Source organism: Mustela erminea, chromosome 5 (genome assembly GCF_009829155.1).
Source record: "Mustela erminea isolate mMusErm1 chromosome 5, mMusErm1.Pri, whole genome shotgun sequence".
Classification (NCBI taxonomy): Eukaryota; Metazoa; Chordata; class Mammalia; order Carnivora; family Mustelidae; genus Mustela; species Mustela erminea.
The window spans coordinates 21,621,888-21,645,029 of record NC_045618.1 but is presented as its reverse complement, the minus strand read 5'-3'; the positions used below and the strand labels follow the sequence as shown (position 1 = coordinate 21,645,029).

At 50.7% G+C, this 23,142-nt stretch overlaps 1 protein-coding gene across 3 annotated transcripts in view; it reads right to left on the bottom strand.

Moving 5' to 3' along the window:
* The window catches only part of FAM189A1 (family with sequence similarity 189 member A1), a 480,984-nt gene that overhangs the window by 3,326 nt on the left and 454,516 nt on the right, over positions 1 to 23,142 (bottom strand). For all 3 annotated transcript variants that reach the window (XM_032342237.1, XM_032342238.1, XM_032342239.1), the window contains 5 exons: positions 15,786 to 15,946; positions 15,074 to 15,209; positions 7,545 to 7,620; positions 2,642 to 2,848; positions 1,034 to 1,108 (listed from right to left, as the gene is read on the bottom strand). In XM_032342237.1, the coding sequence (XP_032198128.1) occupies positions 1,034 to 1,108; positions 2,642 to 2,848; positions 7,545 to 7,620; positions 15,074 to 15,209; positions 15,786 to 15,946 (655 nt within the window). The remainder of the gene's footprint in view (positions 1 to 1,033; positions 1,109 to 2,641; positions 2,849 to 7,544; positions 7,621 to 15,073; positions 15,210 to 15,785; positions 15,947 to 23,142) is intronic.

The window sequence follows — 23,142 nt, the reverse complement described above, 5'->3', positions numbered from 1 at the left end:
GAGCCTGCTTGGGACATGCTTTCGGCTGGAATTTCCACATCCCTGGGCTGGTGCGCTGGGCACGTCCCCATTTCCCGTGTCTCTTCATCCCCACTGTGGCCCCTCTCAGCCCTGAGTTGAGCTGGGGTTAACCTAGGGGGGCCACAGCTCCCTGGAGCTGAGGGGCTGTGGGGGGGGCAAGATGCGAAGCAGGAGGGGAGAGAGGGACCGGTGCAGGTAGGGGTCCCCCTCGGCTTTGTCTCTCTGCTAGAATTCCTGCGCTCACGGGGGCTGGCCCTTCTCAGCCTTCTTTGGCTCAATGACCTTTGCCCTTGTGGGTCTGATGGCATCTAGAGAGGATCTGCCTGAAGACCAGAGCTGGAGGTGACAGAGGGGCAGTGAGAACATCACACTGCCACCAAGTCAAGGGGTGACAGTTGCCACCTCTCAATGGCACCAGAGCTCAGAGCATGCAGACCCTGCTCCCAGTACCCACCCAGCCAAGGCCAGGGGCAACAGCACTAGCTCCCAACAGGGCCCACGGCTGCTCTGGATAACCCAAGGGTCAAGCCATGGTCTGACGGTGCCTGCAGAGAAAGCCAGCCCTAGGCGGTCTCCTGGGATCGTCACCCCAAGGACCAGGTTAAGGCCTGACCTGCCCACAGCATGTTCCAAGTCACACAGAAGAAACATGTTCTGAGTGGGCTGCCATATTTTCGGTGGTGGAGGGGCAAGCCTGACCATGAGGCATGAGGCGCTGTAAAGACCTCACACATGAGGCACATCCCCCCTCCAAAGAGCATCTCACAAATGCGGTGAAGCCAGCAGCCACGGGCCTGGTACAGCCGCTGTAGCTTCTAACACATCTCCGGAGATAGCAGGGGAGGCAAGGCCGTTCTTTCAAAGCCTTCAGCACCCAAGAGCCTGTGCTTCTGGCCGACACTGTGAGGCCAGGTCTTGGACAAAGGCAGCCAAGCACCGGGAGTCCCGCCCCGCCCCCTCTCCCCCCATCTCGCAGCAGGTGTCAAAGTGCTTCAGAAAAGGAGTGTCTCACCGGTCCCCGGAGCAGCCCTGGACAGTCCTGCTTCCAGGTCCTGGCTGCAGGACGGGGTGTGTGAAGAGGCAGTGCCTTGATCAGAAAAAGAATTCAGTTAACAAGTGGCGGGGAAAAAGGAGAGCTCCTGAGGACGGGAGCCTCCCTCTCTTGTGGCGGAGAACTATCTTTTTGATGCAGGACTCACGGACACACGTGCTTTTCACCTGCGGGACAGTAACTGCTTTGCCAGCTGAGGAGAGGCTGCGCCAAGGGGCTGGTGTGGGGACACGGAGAAGGCCCCGCGACAACTTGTAATCAAACCACCACTTCTCCTCATCCCCACCCCCCAAATGTCATGGTTGGCAGAGCCCAGATTTCCCTGCAGCGGGGACAGGCCAGAGGAAGCCATCAGGGGCCACACGTGCATGGGATCATGCTCCAGACGTGAATGGATAACAGCCCTCACGGGGAGGAGAGAAGGGCTGAGTCTCGCATATGCATGGGGGAGGTGGGGGTCTGATGGAGTCCTGCCTAGTGAGCTGGCAGCCGGATGTGGGAGGGGAGGGCAGCGAGACAGAGGATGTGGGCCAAGGAGCCTGCAGGGGCAAATCTGGCATTTCCACCAGGAGGCCCCTTGTAGCCAATGACCTTGGCGGGTTTATGGTTCCTTCTGGGGATACAGTTCTCCTGCGGCACAGATCCTGTCTATTTGAGGTTCAGCCAGACAAGACCACTGAGTCCAGACACCCAGCGGGCCCTGTAGCCCTAAGTCACACTTTACCTGCAACGACACTGCCGCCAACTTCACCCCTCCCCACCACTCCCGCTCAAGGCAAGCACTGTGGCACTGTGGGAGGAAGTGTGGGTTCTCCAGCTTCAGGGTTTACTTAGGGCCCCTGGGAGGTTGGTGTGAAATGCAAATCCTGGGCTACGGGGCCACAAACTCTGATGCCAGGTCAGAGAGCCCAGGGAGGGCGCCGCCTCTTCAAGGTCATGTGGGGGCAGTTTGGACCCAAGCTCCAGGCCACACAGAGAGTGCTGCCAAGGGGCCTATGACGTGCTATTGGAAACACCCTGTGTCTGCCTGGGGCGGCTCCAGTTGGGAGGCCCCACCAACCCACTGCTGCCCCTGAGGCAGAGCCTTGCCTTACCCTTGGTAAACAGCCCTGCCCCTGGGTCCCAGCAGGCAACGAGCAGGCACTGGCACTTCCCACAAGTTGGAGCCCACACTAGTCCTGGGTAGAGAGCCACCAAGGCCGATGGGTGGATACAGCCTGTGGTCACCTGCCCGACCTGAGTCCCCACCTAGGCCCCAGAGCTGGTGTGTAACTGCCAAGCTAATGTCAGGGGCTAGCTGACCCCAGGAGGGGCTCTCATCACCCCACACCTTCCCTCCCTCCTCCCCTTACTCCCCAGCCAGAAAATAGAAAGCCTGGTCGGTGCTCAGCAGGGCCCCCTGACTGTCTGCCCCTCCCTAGGGCTCTCGGGCATTAAGGCCACTTTCCCAAAGTGGCCCCTGAGCACAGGTCCCAAGGCCTGGCCTTGACTCTCAGTTCACTGAGGTCTGCAGTGTCCAGGGCAGAGCAGGGCACATGCTGGGGACCCAGGGGACTGGACTAGCCATACCTGTCACAACAGATGAGCACGAAGTGGGGTCGCTGGTAGAGCGGGCCACACGCCCAGGACCTGGCGCCGCCCTTGTGCCCTGGTCAGGGCCCTCTGGGGGCTCGAGGCCAGGTGGCAGGGGCTGCGAGGCACCCCCAGGGCCTTCGGGGCTCAGGCCCGGTGCCGTGGCACTCTCGGATGCCAGGAGGCTCGAGCTATCTGCAGGCTCTGCAAGGCAAGGGACAGTGTTAGCACCGGTGCTGAGCCACCGCCGCGCCACCCAGGACGGACCCTGTGCCCGCCCACACTCCTGTTGGAGAGCAAAGGTCTCAGCCTCCTGCAGCCCTCCCAGGAGGCCAGCGCCGTCGGCCCTTCACTGCCCAGTCTAGTCAAACCTGTAATTCCAAAGGCGTGGAAACACAGAGCAGGTTTACAAGTGCTTTATGGTGTGGGAAAGTTTGGGGGGGGCACCAGACAATCTCCCAAAAATGACCCCAGAAGGGGTGTGGGATGCAGGACACTTACATTCTTCACATACCACCAGAGACTAAAGTCAGAAACCAGCCCCAGCTCCCATCCAGGGCATGGCTTCGCGGGGGGTGGTCTGAAGTCCCGGAGGGGGGAGGCCACAGGATGCTCGAAGCACACAGTCCATGCAGAAAGAGGCTGGCCTTGAAGGGGAGGCACGGCATCCTAGGCGGTCCTCCTGGGCCTGAGAACATGCCTGCTGCACACAGAGGGTACGGCCCAGGGCCCGGAGTGCAAGCCTGGCCCTGGTCTGGCAGAGGCAGGAAGCTGCCTGGGGAGACCTGCCTGGTTCTCGAAGCAGCGGCAGCACTGCCTGGGAACGTGCCCACGTTCAGACCCACTGCATCAGAAACTCAGGGATGGGCCCAGCTATTGGGGTTTGAACAAGCCCCCAGGGGCTTCTGATGCTCCCCCCAAACCAAGTGTGCAACCCACTCTCTATTCCCGTGATACTGGTCAAGTGGGGCTCAGCCCTTCACCACTCCAAGACCAGCCACTTGCTGGAACTGCATCAGAATCTGTCTTAACAAGATCTCAGTGGGCCTGTGTGCACATTATTAAGGCTCGAGAAGCAGTACTCCCTCTGCTCTTTTATCCCATTAGCAGACAACATCAGATCTGCCTTCCGTGAGGCTCCTCACTCATCAGGCTTCGCAGATTTTTGAGGTGAACGGCCCACTCGGGGGACCCTTTGTAAGAGTCAGAGCAGCCTGAACAACTCCGGAGGGGGGGAAAGCTTTGGGGTCTGACCCTTCCATTCCTTTCCCTGGGTCTTAGGGGAGGCCTCTTTGTTTCCAGGGCCCTCCTATCTGCAAGCTTGGGTTTCCTGGTGACCTCCCACTTAATCCTTACGGCTCTCCCAGGCTACCACTCAGGAAACACGGCTGAGAGGCCTCGGAGGGAGAGGGTCACGAGGCCACAGGGTGGTGGAGCTGGTTGGAAGCAGCCCCATTCTAGAGCACTCTGGCTTCACCAGCCCTCTGTTGTCTACCCTTGCCCTCTCCATAGATGCTTTGAGACAATTAGTAGTCCATCTGGAAAAACAGAAGGATGAACTGAAACTCTCAAATCCTAGCAAAAAAAAAAAAAAAATCTTCAGGACAATTAATCTTTCTATTTTGTATTTTTTCTAGAGATGGAAGAGGCATGGGGAGGGGCAAAGGGAGAGGGAGAGAGAGAATCTTAGGCAGGTTCCATGCCCAGGGCACAGCCCAACTCAGGGCTCGATCTCCCGACCCTGAGATCATGAACTGAGCTGAAATCAAGAGCCCGACATCCAACCGACTAAGCCAGCCAGGAGCCCAAATCTTTTTCTGTTTCTTTTTTCCCAACCATTTTCTTTTTGAAGATACTAGAAGAATAGTGGTAGAAAATACTGGAGAATAAATCTAAAACCTCGGAGTGAATAAAGACTTTGTAAACATGATAGATACCACAAAGGAAAAGCTTGATAAATCTGACAATAAGAAAAATCGTTTAAAAAAATTATAAAAATTGTATGGCAAAAGGCATCATTAACAGGGAGGAAGCCAAGCACAAACTGGAAAGGTGTCCCTGCAATGAATAGCAAAAGGGAGAAAATGTCCCTATTTAACAAATATTTTTCTGAAAAATTTATTTAAAAAAATAACCCATAAAACACTAAAAAAAAAGTGGACCCCAAACTGACCGATAAGTAGGTAACAAACATGTAAGAAGGTGCTCACACCCCATCTTGTGTGTGTATGGTCACCTCCAGGGGTGATAAGGATCATCAGGAAAGATGACGTCTTGGGGTGTCATAAACAGCTTTCGTGGGTAGGGACACTAGCAGTAAAACCCTTCCAGAACGTCATGTGGCCAACACACCAAAACCTAAAATACCTATTACCTTGGACCCCGCAAGTTCACTCATAGGAACTGATTCTAAGGGACTGGTTGGACAACCACTCAAAGCTGAATGTATCCATGAATGTATCCACTTCTCTGTATCTTTGGAAGACCTCAAACCAGCAAGCGGCATTATTAACTGTATTAAATCACAAAGCAGCATACTAGAAATATTCTGAATCGTGTGCATCCCTGCTGATTCCTCTTGATCTCCGTTTTCTCTCTTTTTTACAGCTTTATTTTGGTATAACTGATAAACAAAACCCCGTGCAATTTTAGTATGTAATATTTGATGAGACTGGACATAAGCATATCCTTGATCCTGATTTTCTTAATGTCAGTGAGAATCCAATGGCTGAGTTCTTCAGGGAAACAGAGTCAGAGAGGGAAATGTGACTTAGTTCCAAACAGTTGGCCTTAACAGAAACACAGAATTAGGGTAACATGACCAGGAAAGCTCATAGGTCAAGACATTCTTGTCCCCGCTCACCAGCTCTGTGGTTAGCCTGTTTACAGAGTACCACTCGTCCCAGCTTCCAGCTTTTCACCTAACGGATCGCAAGCATTTTTCCTAATTAATGTAAAATGATATATTTAGTGTATGTATCATATTTTCCTTGACTCTTATCAATGGACATCATTATCCCTATAAGTTTTTACTCTTATGAAAAATGCAAGTGATTTTTATGGGTATGGTTCTCTTTTCTTTTTTCTTTCTTTCTTTTTTTCTTTTTTTTTTTTTTTGCATTATTCCCCTAGGGTGGTTGCAGAAGTGTGATCACCACATCTAATGGCATAAACATTTTTATGGCTCTTTATCAAGACACTTTGCCAAAAGGAGTGGGTTGATTTGCAAGCTGCCCATCAGGGTTGGATGAAACAACTTCCCTCTGGCCTTGCCAGCCTCCATGTCCTCATTATTCTTTTATTTAAGTAAGTGAAAAACAATTCCAGCATCTACCCCCTTCCAGGCACCTGCACCCCCAAAATTCTAGAGCTCTTACGTGAGTCCAGCAAGGTTACAGGAGACCATATGAACACACAAGAATGAATGACGTCTGTACTGCCATTGGTCACGTGTACTAACAATGAGTGTGCAGAAACCCAAGTCAAAGAAGACCCAAATCCATGGGGAGACAGACAAGAAGGCTCAGATTTGCAAACATAGCAATTCTACCCCAGTTGCTCTGTGGGCTTAATGCCATTCCTGCTCAATTCCCAGGTCGCATTTTTTGAGGACACAGACAAGTGGGTTATAAAAGGGATATGGAAACACACAGGCCCTAGACTAGGACCTGGAACAATCCTGACAAAGCGGAGCAGAGTGGAGGTGTGGCTCCCAATGGGAACACTTCCCGCAGAGCGCCCAGTCATCAGAGCAGACGGACTGATGCACAGATGAAGGGAACAGAATACAGGGCCCGGAAATACCCCCACGCATTCTGCCGGGCTGACTTTTGACAAAGGTACCCAGGCAACAAATGATCTGGAGCAGCTGGATATACATAGGCCAAAAAAATGACATGGACCGCAACCTCACCCCACCCAGAAACTACTCGGCAGGAGGCATCTTTTCTAAAGTGAAACCAGCTTGGCCTGCTGTCCCATGAGTATGTCTGTCCGTTCTCCATGTAATCCTGCCAACTTCCAGGTCTGGCCCCTGGGCCGGAAGTCAGTGTTGGAGGCAGCCCTGAGCTTCCCAGTGGAGCCCAGTTAACTGTTCAGCTCCTGGGCAGCGAGGAAGGCCCCGCCCGGATAAGTTCCTGACTCTTCTGTCCATTTCCACCTGCTCTGGGCTCTGGGAACCACTAGGCTGCTTGGCCTTCCCTACCATGCTTTCCTCCAGAATTTGCATTTTGGGGAGTGGCTGGAATGGGGAAATAGACTTCCATCTCTGAATAAACCCATCCATCTGAGCCCACCCAAGGGCCCAGACCCTGCCCATTTGCTCCCTGTGCAACCCGGGGTTGTCTGCTTTCCTGACACCTCAGACGACCTCCCTGCCTCTGGTTCCAGACAGCGGCTCCCACCTCACATCTGAGAGATGACCTTCTGCATTTTTCCTTCAATGTCCGCTAGGATACCACTTCCAGCATCCTTCCCCCAGCCTCTCCCGCCAAAGCCAGTGGGCCCAGGGGCCCAGGCCTGGCTCCCTCCTGATGGAGGATCCCTGTAGACAAGAGGTTTTAGCCCCAGAAAGGGTCTGTCCCAGATCAAGTCAAGCTGCTCTTCAAACCCATATCCCTCACGTGGAGGAGAAAGTGCTGGGGGAGGGGCAAGTCCCCCCAGAGAGAGCATGAGGCCCCCAGGTGTACTGACTTACTTATTACTGCATGTGGCTAAGTGGGGGGGGGGGGGTGAGCTTTGGAGAACATACATGGTCCTAAACAGCAAAGCCTGTAGCAACTTCCAACCCCTTAACAAGTAAGCAATGGAGGGAGGGCAGGAGCAGGAAGGAGACAGAAATAGGAGGTTGAGGAAAGGGGACATGCTTTGAAAAATAAATGCTGAAAAAGGTTAAAATTACCTTGTGTGCTGAAGCCAGCGGTGGCATCTGGGTCCCCGGGGCTGGACTCGGTCACCTGCTGATCCACACTTGTAAGCTACGGCGAGAAATGAGGCATCAGATGGGACATTGCAACAGGCCCCAGAAACCGAGGCTGACTTCAGAGCTCATCTTCTAGAAGACATGTACGTGCATTTCTGCTTTTCTCCTCTAAATTTATGGAGTCAGGCTGTGAGGATGCCAAGGTCAAAGGATCACTGCCAAGGCCAGAGCCCGTCTCTCTGACCTTCTGAAAGCCAAGTGCCCAGCTCTTCCCGAGAGCCCAGCCGGGAGCAGGCACCAGCCACCCTGAGCCCACTCACCTTCCACTTCCGGGGGCCCTGTTGGGAAACGATCAAGGCCACACAGGGTCCTCCAGAGTCACTGTAGGAGGTAGGACAGCCCCTGGCCTCGCTTCTAACTGCTCCCTCCCAACTGCTCTCCTCCTCGCTTCCCCAGCAGGAAGAATAAAGCCCTGGGGGACAGACATCGTGAGACCCGTCATGCACAGCCTGCATACAGGGTGGACTTTTAAGAAACAATCCTGACCTCTGTGAGCCCCTAGACTCCCCCAGACTTTGCATCAGCTCCCTTCCCTTTTGCCTTCTGCAGATGGAAGCCAGAGGTTGCTCCCACGGCTGCCTGCCCCGCCTGAGCTCTAGCTCAGAGCCCAGGTCCACTTAGGCTGTGTGCTTGGTTGAACGTGGGCCCCATGGCTCCAGGCACACTGTCCAGTCCTGGTGGAGGGAATGGCCGTGAAGACTGCATTATGTTTGGAAGTCGTCATGCTCCTGCAGATCTCTTCTTGAACGGATCATTCTGCCCAGAAAGGCCTTGGGGAGTACTGGGTGGGCGGTGGTGTTCTGGGAAGACCAGACCTCCTCTGCTGGTGGGGGATGGGTCATCTCTGCTCTGCGGCCCTGATGTCACCTGCCCATCCTCTGCTCGCACGCTCGGCTCCCACCCCGGGTGACCACATCTGTTCCACTGCTCCTTTTACAGGACAAGGGCCCCACACAGGCCACACGCCTGAATGTCATGAACACCGCACGCGTGTGCCCGTGTGCGATCTCCAAAAGCAATTTCTGCATCCTTGTGTTATTTCAGTATGGCTCTGGGGACCTGCTTGCAAATAATGAGCTCTGGGGGAGGCCCGGGAAGGTGAGGTGGGCCCCTGCGGCTTGGTCCCATTCCAGCTCAGGTAATTACATCCCCGCCTCCCCTGTCTCCCGCCACTTCAATCAGACAGCTGCTCGTCTTCATCTAGTCTTTCCACCAGGCTGGAGCTGTGGCAGGTGCTGGGCGGCAGCCCTCCCACCAACACAAAGCGGGGGAGGCATGCCCATGCCGGGGACCCGCGACAGGGTTTGGGGGGCAAGAACGGCACCTGTGGTGAAGACCCAGGGCCGCCTAACCGTTCCCTTTGATCCCGCTTTGGTGTAAAACCGCACACACTGTGTTCCTTCCTCAGAGCACCCGTCCCGCGGGGGAGGGAACCGGGGGAGGGAGAGTCCCATGGCCACCAACGCTCACCTGCTTTTTCACTGAAATCGCTATTATCTGCCTACAAACTGATGTAGGAAATCTCTGTCCAGAATATTCTGTTAAATCACACGAAAAAGAACAACGGCCTCAAGGTTCATTCCCTTCCAGTACTCTTCCTGACTCTTCAAACACTTTTTTTTTTGCAGGCATGGGTGGCCACTCGGACACTCAAGGCCTGAAGTAGAGCTTCTAGTAATAAAGAAATATAAATAAAACAAGAGAAATAAAAGGCACAGTGGGACAAGGTCAGGAGGAAATTGGATTCATTTCATATTTCGCAGCCGCGGTGCTAGCTTCCCTCTGGCTCCCAGTCAAATCTGGTTTTGAGAAGAGACAGCTCCTGGCAGCGTATCTATCACATCTCATAAGCAGGGTGTCAAGGGTTTAATTTGAATTTGGCCCTCCCTGACGGCCAAGGCCACCTTGCCTCCCAAAAGCTGGGGACAGAATAGCTGTGAGGTCTGCATGGCATTTTCTATTAAATATAAAGGCAGCAGAGAAGGCAGGAGAAGGCATAATTTAAGTTGAAATCTGAGTTTAGCAATAAAGGCTTATAATAGCTCTTGTAGGAGAGGGTTGCTGAGAGGTGAGGCTGTGCCTATGGCCTCGTGTGGGACACCCAGAGGCTGCCTTTGCTTGGACCCAGACACGATATACCGACCAGTTGTTTTCATTAAAAAGTCCGTTGGGAGGCGCCTGGGTGGCTCAGTAGGTTCCTCTTGAAATCAAGTGGTTCCTCTTGATTTCGGCTCAGGTCAGGATCTCAGGGTTGTGAGATCGAGCCCCACTCTGGGCTCCACACTGGGCAGGGTGCCTTCTTGAGATTCTCTCTCTTCCTCTCCCCCACTCCCCTGCTCTCACGCACCCATGCATGTGCTCTCTCCCCCCAAAAAATAAAAATAAAAATAAAAAAAGTCCATTGGCATTGAACAAATAAGCCAAATCTCCGTTTATTTTAGGAAGCTTTGTGGCTCAGACCCCCACATGGAAATTCTGCCCTATTTCTGCAGTAAATTTCCTACCCCCGGGGTGGGTCAACCAGCAAATAATCTGATATTATCAGATTTTCTTCGGAGGCAATTGTCTGCAATGTGAAAATGTGAATTAAGATCTTAGGCTAGGGTCCCAAGACAATCTTTGAAGCAGCTGTGCTATCCAGATTTTTAAATGTAAAGGTGATTTCATTTGAAATTATAAATTCTAACCTTTAGGACTTGTGGTTGGCTGCACCTTGGCCATGTCCACTGCCTATCTCACAATTTCTAGTCTCCTACCTCAGGTTTCCCTCCTGCCTGCCAGATGGCCACCAAATTAAAATTCTTGAAGTACTGCTGGATCACGTCAACTCCAAACGCTGAACTCTTCAAAGGCACTGCTTGTAGTCCAACACCCAAGGTCATAAAATCTATACTCAAATTATTTCCGTGAACCTCCTTCATTATCTCAAGCTCCCCAGCCGGGCTCCACGCTGTCTCACCACGGTCTCTGCCCAGGCTGTCTCTTGATGAGCTTCCCCGTTGTTCATATGCCCAATCCCACTCAAACTGTCAAGGTTGGTTCCTCCCCGGAAGCCCCAGAGAGGTTTCTTGGAGTCGGTCCTGTCACTACACCAGACTGCTAGTTCCGCGAGGAAGGGACTCTGCTCTGTTCGCAGTTCCGTATCCCACAGAACACGGCACAGTCTCCTGTGGTCCCTGGAATGTAAGACTGTCATCCCTATAGGAAGATCAAACTGGCAAATTCTCGGCAATTTTCTTGTTATAGAAAAGAATGCACCCCTTTTGATCCTGCCCTACAGTTACGGTCTTGAGCCAAGAGAAAGAGAAGGTCATCACAAACGAAGTCTCCAGTCTGGGAGAGTGAATGGGTCAAAGTGAGTGTGCTTGGTCAAGGGGTGTTTTTTCTTCCTGTATTAAAAATCTCCCCCAAATGAGTGGCCTCCTGCCCCTGTACATACCTCCCATAACACATGTCCTGCTTTTCCTTCTTCTGTCTTCCCCTCTCTACCCAGATGAGTCCTGATAGGCAATTTACATGCCATTTGTCCACAAAGGGAAGTAATTAACCTCTCCCTCCCCCTGGGAGAAAGGATGGTGCTGGAAAGGGGGAGTGGTTCCTTGCTGTGTGCAGGTGGGAGGGCTGCCCTGGGGGAAGGGGCAGCTGGCCCTGCAGCCATCCCTCTATGGAGGAGAATGGGTTTTTATTAGCTTCCAGACTCCCAGAGGTGTCTGTGGGATTGAAAATTGCTGCCAGACCATGGGGTCAAAGAGGACAGGCCCAGTGAGAGGAGAATGGAGGTGGCCCTTCAATCACCAGCTCCTCACCCAGAGGGGCCGGCCCAGAGAAAGGCCATGCAGACCCGCACTTCTTCCGCAGATCACATTTGCGGAGGGCCGAGTAAGCAGGTGGTTTCTGAGCCAACACAATGTGAGAGAGGCCTTATCAGTGCATTTCAGCTGGGCTGGGCTAAGCTATGATGGTTGGTAGGTTACAGGTATTAAGGGTATTTTCAAATTACAAGGGGGTTGTATCTCTGGTTGTAACCCTATCATAAGTCAAGGAAGATCTGTATTCCATGTTCCAGATGAAAAGAGTAAACCAGATATAAAACACTCATCAGTATCCTTGGGGTGTGCAGTGTAGGGTAGATCCAATGTTACTTGTCCACAAAGGGAAGTAATTAACCTCTCCCTCCCCCTGGGAGAAAGGATGGTGCTGGAAAGGGGGAGTGGTTCCTTGCTGTGTGCAGGTGGGAGGGCTGCCCTGGGGGAAGGGGCAGCTGGCCCTGCAGCCATCCCTCTATGGAGGAGAATGGGTTTTTATTAGCTTCCAGACTCCCAGAGGTGTCTGTGGGATTGAAAATTGCTGCCAGACCATGGGGTCAAATCCGGAGGCCCCTTTCCACCATCTAGGGTCCTTGATGGGCTGGAGGGGGTGTTTCCCATTCCCATGATAAGGACAACTGTTGAGGGGTTCTCACCATCAGGACTGGGAAGCAAAGGGCTCTGAGAAGTCTGGCTGCTCCCCACAGGGTAGTGGGCCCAAATCACTCATCCTTCCATGGCATTCTGTGTTCTGGAAATGGGAATGAAACCTCACAAAAGGGAGGACAGAGAGGTGGGCCACAGCTGGTCCCCAGAATGGAGCTAAGTTTCTGTGATGGCAATTAGCAGCAGGTGGAAGGGTGACACAGAGCTCCTTCTTCTGCCCAGGGCAGCTGTGGAGAATCACACACCTCGGGCTTGTTGGAGTCTCCAGGTCCATGGATGGCCCTGCCTGGTGTCCCTGCTGGTTACAGGGCAGAGCTGACCATCTGAGGCTGGGTCAGCCTCCCTCTCCTTGCCCCTCTGTGGACTTCCCTCCCCAACCTTGGCTCAGCTGCTCCCAACCCCCAGGCCCTTCCAAAGCCCCTTGGTAAGTCCCCACGCCCCAGGCCAACAATCCTCCTAACTTCTCCTACCTTCTCTCCTCTTGGCCAAGTGTCTCACAAGAGTGAGCTACTCCAGTTCTCAGGGTATCCCTGGAAAAGCAGCCCTGCAGGAGCAGGAGCTAGAGCTTAGGTAGGAACACAAATTCTCAACAGGACCCCCTTCCCAGCTACTGACTCAGAAACTCCCGGGGTGGGCTAAGCCTGGGATGCCCACCGGAGTCCAAAAACTACTGGCTCACATCCCTCCTACAAGTCCTCATGTCCCATCCCCTCCTCTGTCCTTGTAGCTTCTCAAAGTATTGCCATTCTGTAGGGCTCTCCCTGCAGAACCTCCCAGTTCCCCAGAATTGGTGACCATCTCGGTGGCTAACATGGATCTCTCCAAGGCCCCAAGCTATAGATCCTGTCACCTGGTGGACACCTGCGTGGATGTTCTGATGATCTCAGAACCAACTGGGCTGCCTGGGTAGGTCACCCTCTACCCATGTCATCCTCCTTGCAGACTCATCCTGAGCGGCTTTCTGTTTGAGGATATGCATGCTGCACTGTCCCTCCTTCTGAGTCTTGTGACCTGCCACCCACTTAGCCTGAGCCTTCAGCTCACATAGACTTCCTGGAATCACCCAAGTAGAGATGGATGTCCCTGCCCAGTGTCCTCCAGCAGGGCTTGGGGCTCCCCTCAGAATACTTAAAACTTCTTCACAGGAGACAGTTCCCCTTGATAACACTGATCTGAATTATTTTTATCATAAAGAGGAAAGTAAATCACTTCAGAAAGGCAGAATTTTCCACTCAGCTTTTTACAGAATTCAAGAGAAGTTCAATTATTTTAAGTTTAGAAATAAGATTTCACAGTCACACTTTGCATCTCCACTAATGAATCCCACCCCAACCCCAACCCCAGGCAGCTCCTACACAACTGCTTCTACTGTGGATAGGAAAAAGGTCAAGAGTCCTTCATCACTCCCGGTCTGCCATCTGCAGCTTGATGAGCTGGTCCAGGACATTTCAGGGCAAGAGGTGGTGGAGAAGGAAGGCCTAGGGGCTCAGGTGGTGAGCACCATCGCCTGCACCAGGGTGGGCTGGGGCAGCCTGAGGAGTCCCGCCCAGGTGACCCTCAAAGAATATCTTTCTTGCAAAAAATGTGTAGCCAACGTCCTGCTGGGCACAGAGGTAAGCACTTCTTGCCTTTTCTTCCTGTTCCACAACTGTCAAGCCTGCAGAATGTGATCTCCCTTGTGGATGTGATTGTTTCTAGAGACTTGTGGAAGCTGAGTCTGAAAAGCCATTGTGTAAAACCATTTCTCCACCCACAGAGGTCCCTTAGGGCCAGGTGCTCCTCAGTGGGGGGCTGAGGAAAGGACAAGCACTACCTCCTGGTCTTCTTACCACATGGCCTTGAGACCTCAAAGGGACAGGGCAGACATCAGAAGGTCTGGGCTAGATGTGAGACCCGCACTCCATCCTGGTAGGTGACTTGGGATCCTGTCTGAAGGTTCTGTGCTGCTGAGAAGCCCATAGGTATGTGGGTCCAGATGGGTTAGGGAGAGCTCAGTGGTGCCCTTCAGATGCTCCTGGCTCTTGTTTGCATACCCTCTTCTGCCCAGGGCTCAGGGCCCAGAACTGGCTGCAGTCCCCATTCTTGGCAGGATTTCTCAGTTCCCCTGAATGTGCCCCTTCTCAGCTTGACTGCTGTGCTCACCCATGGGCCCCCAGTTCTGGGCCTTCCCCAAACCCTGACCTGCACTCAGGTGCTATGTGAATTTTGAGAGTTCACATCTCTCTGCTCTGGCTTGTGGCCTTCGATATTCAGGAGTGACAATTGTGATGACAACAATGATGATGACAATATCATAAAAAGGGGCAACTAATGTTTGCTGAATCAGAACCTACTCTATGTCAGGTGCTGTGCTGGGTCCATTCCACACATTCCATTCCATCCTATGTGCCTGATACTATTATCCCCATTTTACAGGTGAGGAAACCGAGAATCCACCAACGCATCCCCCCAGTGCGTGCCCATTGTGGGTCAGGGACCCCAAGGCAATGGGAGTGCCTGACTCACCAGGCTCAGAGGAAGCCTCCTACACCTTGCCTGGTGGCTCAGGCACTTTCCTGGCCTATGGCCGCCAGGCCTCATGCAGGACCAGGGATCTGGCATGGCTCTCTCAACTCCCCAGTAGACAATGACAGAGGTATGTCACTGACACAGGCCAGAGTCCCCTGAGTACTCAGTTCATAGCCTGAGCTCTATCCCTAGGGGGGTCTCTGCTCATGGCTTTTAACCTGTATCAGCTCCTTTTGCACCGTGTTCCCAGACACACCAGCCAGACTTCAGCTCAGGTGCATCTGAGAGGAGCCAAGGGAGAGAAGCTCAAATACTGGGACTGGCGTCCTTGGACTTGGGGTGGGGTCTCTGTAGGTCCTACTCTCTGAGCCTGCTGCCTTCTCTCTACAAGATCACAGAGAGAAATACAAATGCAAGGAGTGTGTCTTAGTACAGTGAACTGGCTTGTCTGGGTTGGGGAGGTCTCACCTGGCTGGTGGTGGTTGGGCCCACCACGGCCTCGTAGGGTGGGGGAAGTTCCGTGGGGTAGAGCAGGCCAGGACTGTTGATGGCAACATCATACAAAGTGCTGAATGGAGAGGGAGCAAAGTCCAAGTGGAGGCCCCTGAAAAGGCAGAACCATCCCATTGTCACTCCTGGGATGGGGGAGGGGATCCTGAACTGCTGACCTTTCTCTTAAAGGCAATCAGAATGTCTTTTGTCAGGGTTTCCCTTGGTCGAATACTCATTTTGTTTGTGAAATAAAAGTCTCATTCCCTAGGCAGTTTTACCTTTTTTTTTTTTTCCTGGAGAGAGGTCGGCAAACCCTGTCCACTGAAATTAAAATAATCATAGAGCCGATTAAATCTTTAATTAAATTTTACAGGTCCTCTTAATGACCATAACTCAGCGGCAGTTTTGTTTCATGAGAACGTAATGGAGCCGCTCTTGTGGGGCTAGGTTTGCTTTTGTTGTTGCACGGCGGCAATACCAAGAGAAACGTTCTCTTTCAAAGCCAACATTCTCTCTTTTCACTGTTCACGCTCTGGTCTTTAATCAAACATGCTCTCTTATGTTCACTCTCCTCTGCTCAGCTGCCCCACTGAAAACGAGGGTGGCTGTTGCAAGTTCCACCTCCCCTACTGCTCCTATCTTCCTGGTGTCCGCATAGGTCACTGCCACCATCACCAGAAAGACCAACCTGTGGGCTTCGGCTGTGGGCGTGCAGGTGTACTCTGGCGGGTAATAGGGTGGAGGTGGGAGTGGGGGTATGAACTCATCGAAATCCAGGGTCTGGTGGAGCACGGTGCCATGGGGGGTCACACAGGCCGGGCTGGCAGAATGCACCCTTTGTGGAAGGAACTGGAAAACAGAGAGATTCAGAGTTATTTGGGACATCTTGTGTGGCTTGTGTCTAATTAAGCTAATTATCCATAAGCTTTAATGATTCGTTTGGAACTTATGTAATTTAAACTGTTGGACTGTGACGACAAAACACACACTTAAAGATGATGGCTCCGTGAGGAATGCCTCGCCCCCACAGCTTCTTCGTTAGGCTTTGTTTCTCACAATGCTACACAGAATGCCTCCATTCTAAGGAGAAATGCAGTCTGGGAAGTCTTTAATTCCACCCCCACCCCTAAATCTTTCTCTTTAGATTATACTACTCAAAGCCTGTGGTTAAAATGGTGCCTAATGTCCATGATTTAAGATAGCACTTCCTGAAGTGCATTCATGAGGAAACACCAGACCCTCAAGATGTTCCTCTACAGCCCCTCCCAAATTCCTACAGTGAAATAAATTTGGGAAATGCTACATAGTGTTGTACTCCCTTTTTGGTGCCTTGTAGTGCATGTTTGTGTGTTAAAGCTCCTGAGAAGGTCTGCACCAATAAATTAAAAAATACATAAATAAATAAATAAAATAAAATCTGTTTAATCCATTAAAGGAATATTTCATTATGGGTCCCTTTGGACACATGGTATCTATGAACACTTCTCAGTCCTAGAAATTCATAAACTCTGTAAAACACTGCTCTGAAGGAAAAGAATCATAAGCTCCAAAACATTCTGTGGGGCAATCTTAAAACCAAGACACTGCTTGAGCAAACTGAGATAAAATTGCTTAAACAAAAAGAATCCTGCCTCTGCCTAGCTTTCCATTTCTGCCATAGGAAGCACTGGCCAATAACTTCCCATCTCTGGTCACTGCTGTCAGAGATTACCTGTAGCATGGAGATGTCTGAGCCATTGCTCCAGTTCCAATCAACACTTCACTGTGAGTGCCTGCAGGTACAAGGAGATCTATGCTACTCAAATGCTACACTCTGGGCTATCCACCACATGAAGAGTGAGACAATCAACTGTATATGGCCAAGCAAGAAGAGTTCTGCTCTCCAAGCACTGTGTGGGGGCCTGGAGTCTACAAAGGGTTAATGAAGATGACATTTGAACAGGTCTGAAGATTGGGAGGTAGGCTTACAAGAAGGTGCTCTAGGCTCAAGAAGAACAGGTGAGCTAGTGAAAGATGTGTTTAAGAAAAGCAAATTTACATAAGACCCTAGAAGTTAATACTGGAGGCACTGCGGGGGGGCTAGGGAGGGTACTAGAGCTGGGAAGCAGTGCTATTAAAGTTGTGTGGTAGGAAGAACCTTCTGGCAGCTGTGCTTAGGGTAGTCTGGACTTCTTAGGAGGCTGAGATGGTAGGATATTTTTGCATGAGCAAGGGTGAGGTCATGATTCTGAATATGGCCAAATACCATTAAATCAGCATACTCCAGACTTAGAGAGAAAGAAAAGTGACCGTGTCCACATATGTAACGCATGAGACTGAAATCATCTCATGTGGCTTTTTTTTTTTTTAAGATTTTATTTATTTGGCATACAGAGATCACAAGTAGGCAGAGAGGCAGGCAGAGAGAGAGAGGAGGAAGCAGGCTCCCTGCTGAGCAGAGAGCCGGATATGGGGCTCGATTCCAGGACCGTGGGATCACAACCCGAGCTGCAGGCAGAGGCTTTAACCCCCTGAGCCACTCATGTGGCTCTTCTTAACACACAGAGCACATTCCTTGCCTTTCCAGCAGGTCTGAGCTGTGGCTTTGTTTAATTGTCTGAAAAGAGGTGAGTCAGTGGCTAGGAGCTGGTCGAATGTGTGTCTGTCATCCTGTGCCTTGGAAAGCTGTCGGCCCTGATGTGCATTGCATAAAGCTGAGCAGTTAGGACAAGGCCAAATGTCCTTGAAGTCTAATAGGGACATATTTTGAATGAGTCTCTATCAGAAATTAGAAAAATCAATAACAAACTCAAGCATGAAATGCAAAAGTCAACATGCTTTCTTACTAAAGGTACAATCCCACCAGGAGTGGGAACAACAAGCATTTTCAACGAGAAAGGCAAGACACTTCACATGATCCTATTAGCCGGTTTAAATGCGTAGATGCTGCCATACACCAGAGGTGTTTTAAAAGCTAAATGACAGCTTTAACCACTTCTGCTCTAAACGCCAGATCACCTTTCCAGTGGTGTGTTGGCTCCATTTTCAGGGAAGCGACTCAGACTCAGCTTATTGCGAACGGAGCTTTCACCTAGGTTCCTCAACCTTCCCAGGAGGAAGTCTGCAAGTAACTCTTGACATACACCCTCCTCCACAACAAGGTGGGGTCTGTCTTCAAGTCCAAGGTTACCTGCTTGGAACTCTTCTTTGAGATGTTAGAGCTAGAAGTCTGCAAACCATGTTTCCCAGACTCCCTTGTCAGTTGGCTTCCTGTTGGGCTCTGCCTACAAGGGGCACTAGAGGGAGAATGGAAGAAGACAGCTACTGGTCTGCTCTTTCCCCACTCCTACCCTTGTGTTCCATGGAAGCTGCCTCCGTGGCTGCTCATTTCTGTGTCTGTTCTCTCTTCCCGGATCCCCACTTCCCTTTCACCTGGCAACCTCCTAGTCATCCTTCAGGACCGACAGGAATGCCTTGTGCCCAGCCCACACCTCACCATGCTGCGTGTTCTCATGTCTACAGATCAGTGGCCAGGCTCAAAGACTGAGCCTGCATTGGGCTGTGGTGGGTGGAAAACCAGCTCTGAATCACCACCTCTTCCCCAGGTGGTCCTCCCTGTTCTGGGCCATCTGCAAATGTTTTGTTTGTTCCATGCATGGTGGAGTGGTGTTGGTACCCGACTGAAGTGTTCCCACACCTGATGTGAGCATTATTATTGCCCAGCACTCGTCATCCACAAAAGAGGAGTGTGCATTTTTTTTAAAGATTTTTTTTTATTAGAGAGAGAGATTGAGGGTAGGCGGAGAGGCAGGCGGGGGGTGGGGGGGAAGCAGGCTCCCCGCTGAGCAGAGAGCCTGACACGGGGCTTGATCCCAGGACCCTGAGACCATGACCTGAGCTGAAGGCAGAGGCTTAACCCACTGAACCACCCAGGCGCCCCAGGAGTGTGCATTTTAGACCCTGCTGGAGACAAGCCCCTCCTCATCTGTCTGCTCTGGAGAGGGAGTCCCAACTTAGGGGCTACTGACCTTCCAGGCACACTGGAACCAGGGAAGAGGGCTGGGGGTACACGGGCCTATAGCAGCTTCCCAAGGCCCACTTAGGAAGACCCTAAAATTTGGTTCTATAAGAACAGTCCATACTCTGGGGTCTCAGAGGGGATGTGAAGAGGTCAGTGGGCCTTGGGTGGCCCTGCCTGACCACTGAGGGCCCATGAGACTATGAGCACATTACTGACCTCTTCGAGTCTCGAACCCCTACTTTGACCTCACTCGGCCTGACAGGGTCACACTGGAACACCATTTCTGTCACAGACCCAGATGGCAGTGTGGTGTGGCTTAAACAAAGGACCGGATCACTGATATTTGCTCTGCAGTCCCTACAACTCCCTCTCCTGCCATGCAGGGAGGGGGAGGAGTGAGGAGTGAAGGGCAGGACAAGGGGCTGGTATTTCCAGGACGTCCTCTGAGTTCTGAGCAGCTTCTCCTCTTCCAGGCTCCAGGACGGGTCTGCCAGCCTCTTTTCACACCCCTCCCCAGACTCCTGAGCAGAGGCGGCCTCTCTGGTTCACTGGGGAGCAGAGCACACTCTCCGGGCTTCCCCGCCACACTCCTGAATGGCTCCTGAATGGATCACGCACATCTCTGAGATTTCTCATAAGGACTAAGAAATACAGGGCCACAGCTTTCTTCCTCTACCCTTGCTGACACTTGGGAGAAATATGCTAATATTCCTTAATTGACCTCGCGTCCCCGACCGACTAGATGAGCTGGGCTTTGTCTCCACACTCCAAACGCCGGAGTCATGCCCACCAGAAACACATTGCTGCTCTCTGGTCCTGCTACCACCCCAGGGACGTTCCCTGCTAATCCAGGGCACGGGGTGCCTTCCCCAGCAGCTAATGCCTAGGTTAGTTACGACCGTAATCTATAACGAACTATGAATGCAGGCAGAAAAACTTGCTTGTGCTATGAGAACCAAGTTGAATGGTTTGGGGAGACTTGACAAAGGAGCACAGCTGAGTAGAAAGTGCTGCCAAGCTGGGTCCTGGCAAGGCAGGCATAAGGGAGCAGAGAGGAGTCAAAACATCCGGGGGAACTCTGCGTTCTGCTCACTTTGCAGGTGTCACTCCAATTTAAAGGAACGGAATCTGGAAATTACAGACGGTGCTGTTTTCCATAAGTTTATACAGGAAATATAACTTGGTACACTGATATTCAGATCCCCAATCAAACAGAAGGTCTTGGCCCCAGATCAAAACCCTGGTAGACAAATGTTCATCTGCATATTTAAAGTCACAACGTTTGCAGCATCTACACGTTACACTGTTAGGATTGTCTGTTGTAACTAGCTTTTTAGGACAAATCAGGGAGTGCCTGGGTGGCTCAGTCAGTTAAGCATCCATTCTTGATTTTGACTCAGGTCAGGATCTCAGGATTGTGAGATCCAGTCCTGCATCAGGCTCTACACTCAGCACAGGTCTGGATAAGAGTTTCTCCCCACCCCCCCGCCCCCGAAAATAAATAAATAAAATCTAGAAGAAAGAAAGAAAGGACAGAGAGAGAGAAAGAGAGAAAGAAAGAGGAAAGGGAGGGACAGAAGGAGGGAGGGGGACGGAGAGAAGGAAGAAAGAAAGATTGATTAATCAGACATCCTTTGGTCCTAGTCTGATAAGTAGCATCTACCAGATAAATAAAATCTTTAAAAACAAAACAAAACAAAACCAAAAAAAAAGGAAGACATGGAGATGTTTCCGGTAAACCCAGACCTCAAGGAAGGTCACTATGGGTCCAAGAAGGGCCAGCCTCCATGAGGCGCTAATGAACTGGGGTGAGCTGGAGAGGTGAAGATGCTGGTGAACTTGAGTGATTCTGGGAGTTCCAGGCTTGGGGGTGTCCCTGACCGCAGCACCCTTTGCTAGCTCCATGGGCAAGCCCACAGTTAGCACACCTGTGAAAGTCTTGGCACTCTGTCTGCACTTTCTGGAGGCCTTCTGCTTGACAGGGCACACGACTCGTGTTGAAAACATAAATGACAATAATAAAAGATAAAGTTCACAAGCAAGTGCCTAATGGAGATGCATGTAATAGCATATGATGTCCCTTAGGGTAAAGTGGCTGGTAATAAAGTTCATGGGGAGGAAAAGAGATGAATAGAGAAATGGAGAAAATGAGATTACACTCAAGAAATAAAACTAAAAATGTGAGATCAGAGGTACTTTGGAGGTAAAAGCTTTCTCCGCTAAACTGTATCAATAAACTGAATTTTATCATCAGTTTGCCTTTTATCACTATTTCCAAAACGTATTAGAGTGCTCTAGCTTTATAAATTCTGATGCTAGGCATAAAGCTTTTCATCTCATGTATACATGCATTCATGATGAGTTCCAAAAATGGTTAATTATCCCAACGCGCAGGCCCTCAGAAACAAGGAAGGAATTAGGGGTTCCCTCCATGCCAGGCTAAAGTCCTTGCTCTGAGTCACTCTGAGGTCTGGGGTGCCCCATGGTCTTTGGTGCATAAATGAATTATCTTGCTTCCCGTTTCTGTGTTTTGGGAGCAGAGCTGGAACTTAAAAGTACTAGTAAAACAATGTGTGTGCAGACACCTCCAAGATCTTTAAAACTTTGTATCTCAATCCCTCATGACTGTCTCACCCACACTGAAATAGAGAGTAATTGATCTAGGACCTTCTTTCACTCAATCTTTCCAAAGCACTCATTTTTTTAAAAATTTATTTCTTTTCAGTGTAACAGAATTCATTGTTTATGCACCACACCCAGTGCACTCATTTTTTAAATAACAGAGACAATGATCCTTTTTGACACTTATATTTCATTGGCTTCTATAATAGTACAATATGCACTTATAAGCCAAATACCACTGGCTTAGACCGTTTTGGGGACAGCTACAACTGACACTTAGAAAGCTTGTGACCCAACTGCTGGGAGCAGAGATGGCATGTGGGTGAACCAGAGAGGCTGCCGGTGGGTAGCTATGCTGTGGGGAGCAGGCAGCACATCTTACATGTGGGATGGAGAACCGTGGCTCTCCGGCCAGTGGGTTCAGCACAGGTGGACGAAGGGAGCTATATAACTGTATGCAGAAAGAGCTTACAGTAGTGCCATCTGCACAGGACTTTCAAAACCAAAATCAAAACCAAGAAACCACACAAGCATCCACACATAGAGAAATGGCTCATTAACGTTGCATGCACAGCATCGTTCAATATAGACATGAAGACATTGTTGTGTACATTGACCTAGAGGGATGTCCTTTATCATTTCAGGTTACAAAATCAAGTTGCAGAGCGATATGAATGGTATGGTCCCCTTTGGTTAAAAGGAAGGCATAACATGGGGTACCTGGCTGGTTCAGTTGGTTAAACATTTGCTTTTAGCTCAGGTCCTGATCTCAGGGTTGTGGGATCGAGCCCTGCATTGGGCTCCCCTCTCAGCAGGAAGTCTGCTTCTCTCTCTCTCTCTCTCTCTCTCTCTGATAAATAAAATTTTTAAGAAACAAAAAAAGGAAGACATAGCAGAAGGAGGAAGAGAAGGAAGAATGGAGAGAAGCAAGGAAGGAGGAACAAGAACAATAGACTATTTGTATATGTTAATATAAACACTAAGAAATCAATAAAGAAATGGAAGGATTCGCTGCAAAGTTTCCTTAGGAGAATGAGGAGGAAGAAAGTAGCTTATTAACTTTGTCTTTATATATCTCTGTATTTTACTTGTTTCAGTGATCATATATTACTTCTTTAATTCAACAGTCTAATGAAATAAAGTAAGGAAATTAAAGTCAATTACACCTGAATAAAGCTGAAAAAAAAAGGAGAAGACTTTTCTAAAAAGTTAAAAAGAGCTGCTGAAGCATGCTCATGAATAACTCGATTCCAGGTTCCATCCCTCAGGGCGAACCATGAGTCCCTGTGCCTCCTCACTTCTCCTTCTTCCAGGGTGCAGCCTGTGTAGCCAGCCTTGCCCAGCCTCTGACCCATGTGGTAAAAGCCAACCTTCTCCAGGTGGGCCACCAGGGTTTTTCAAAGTCCACGCACATGGATTATCT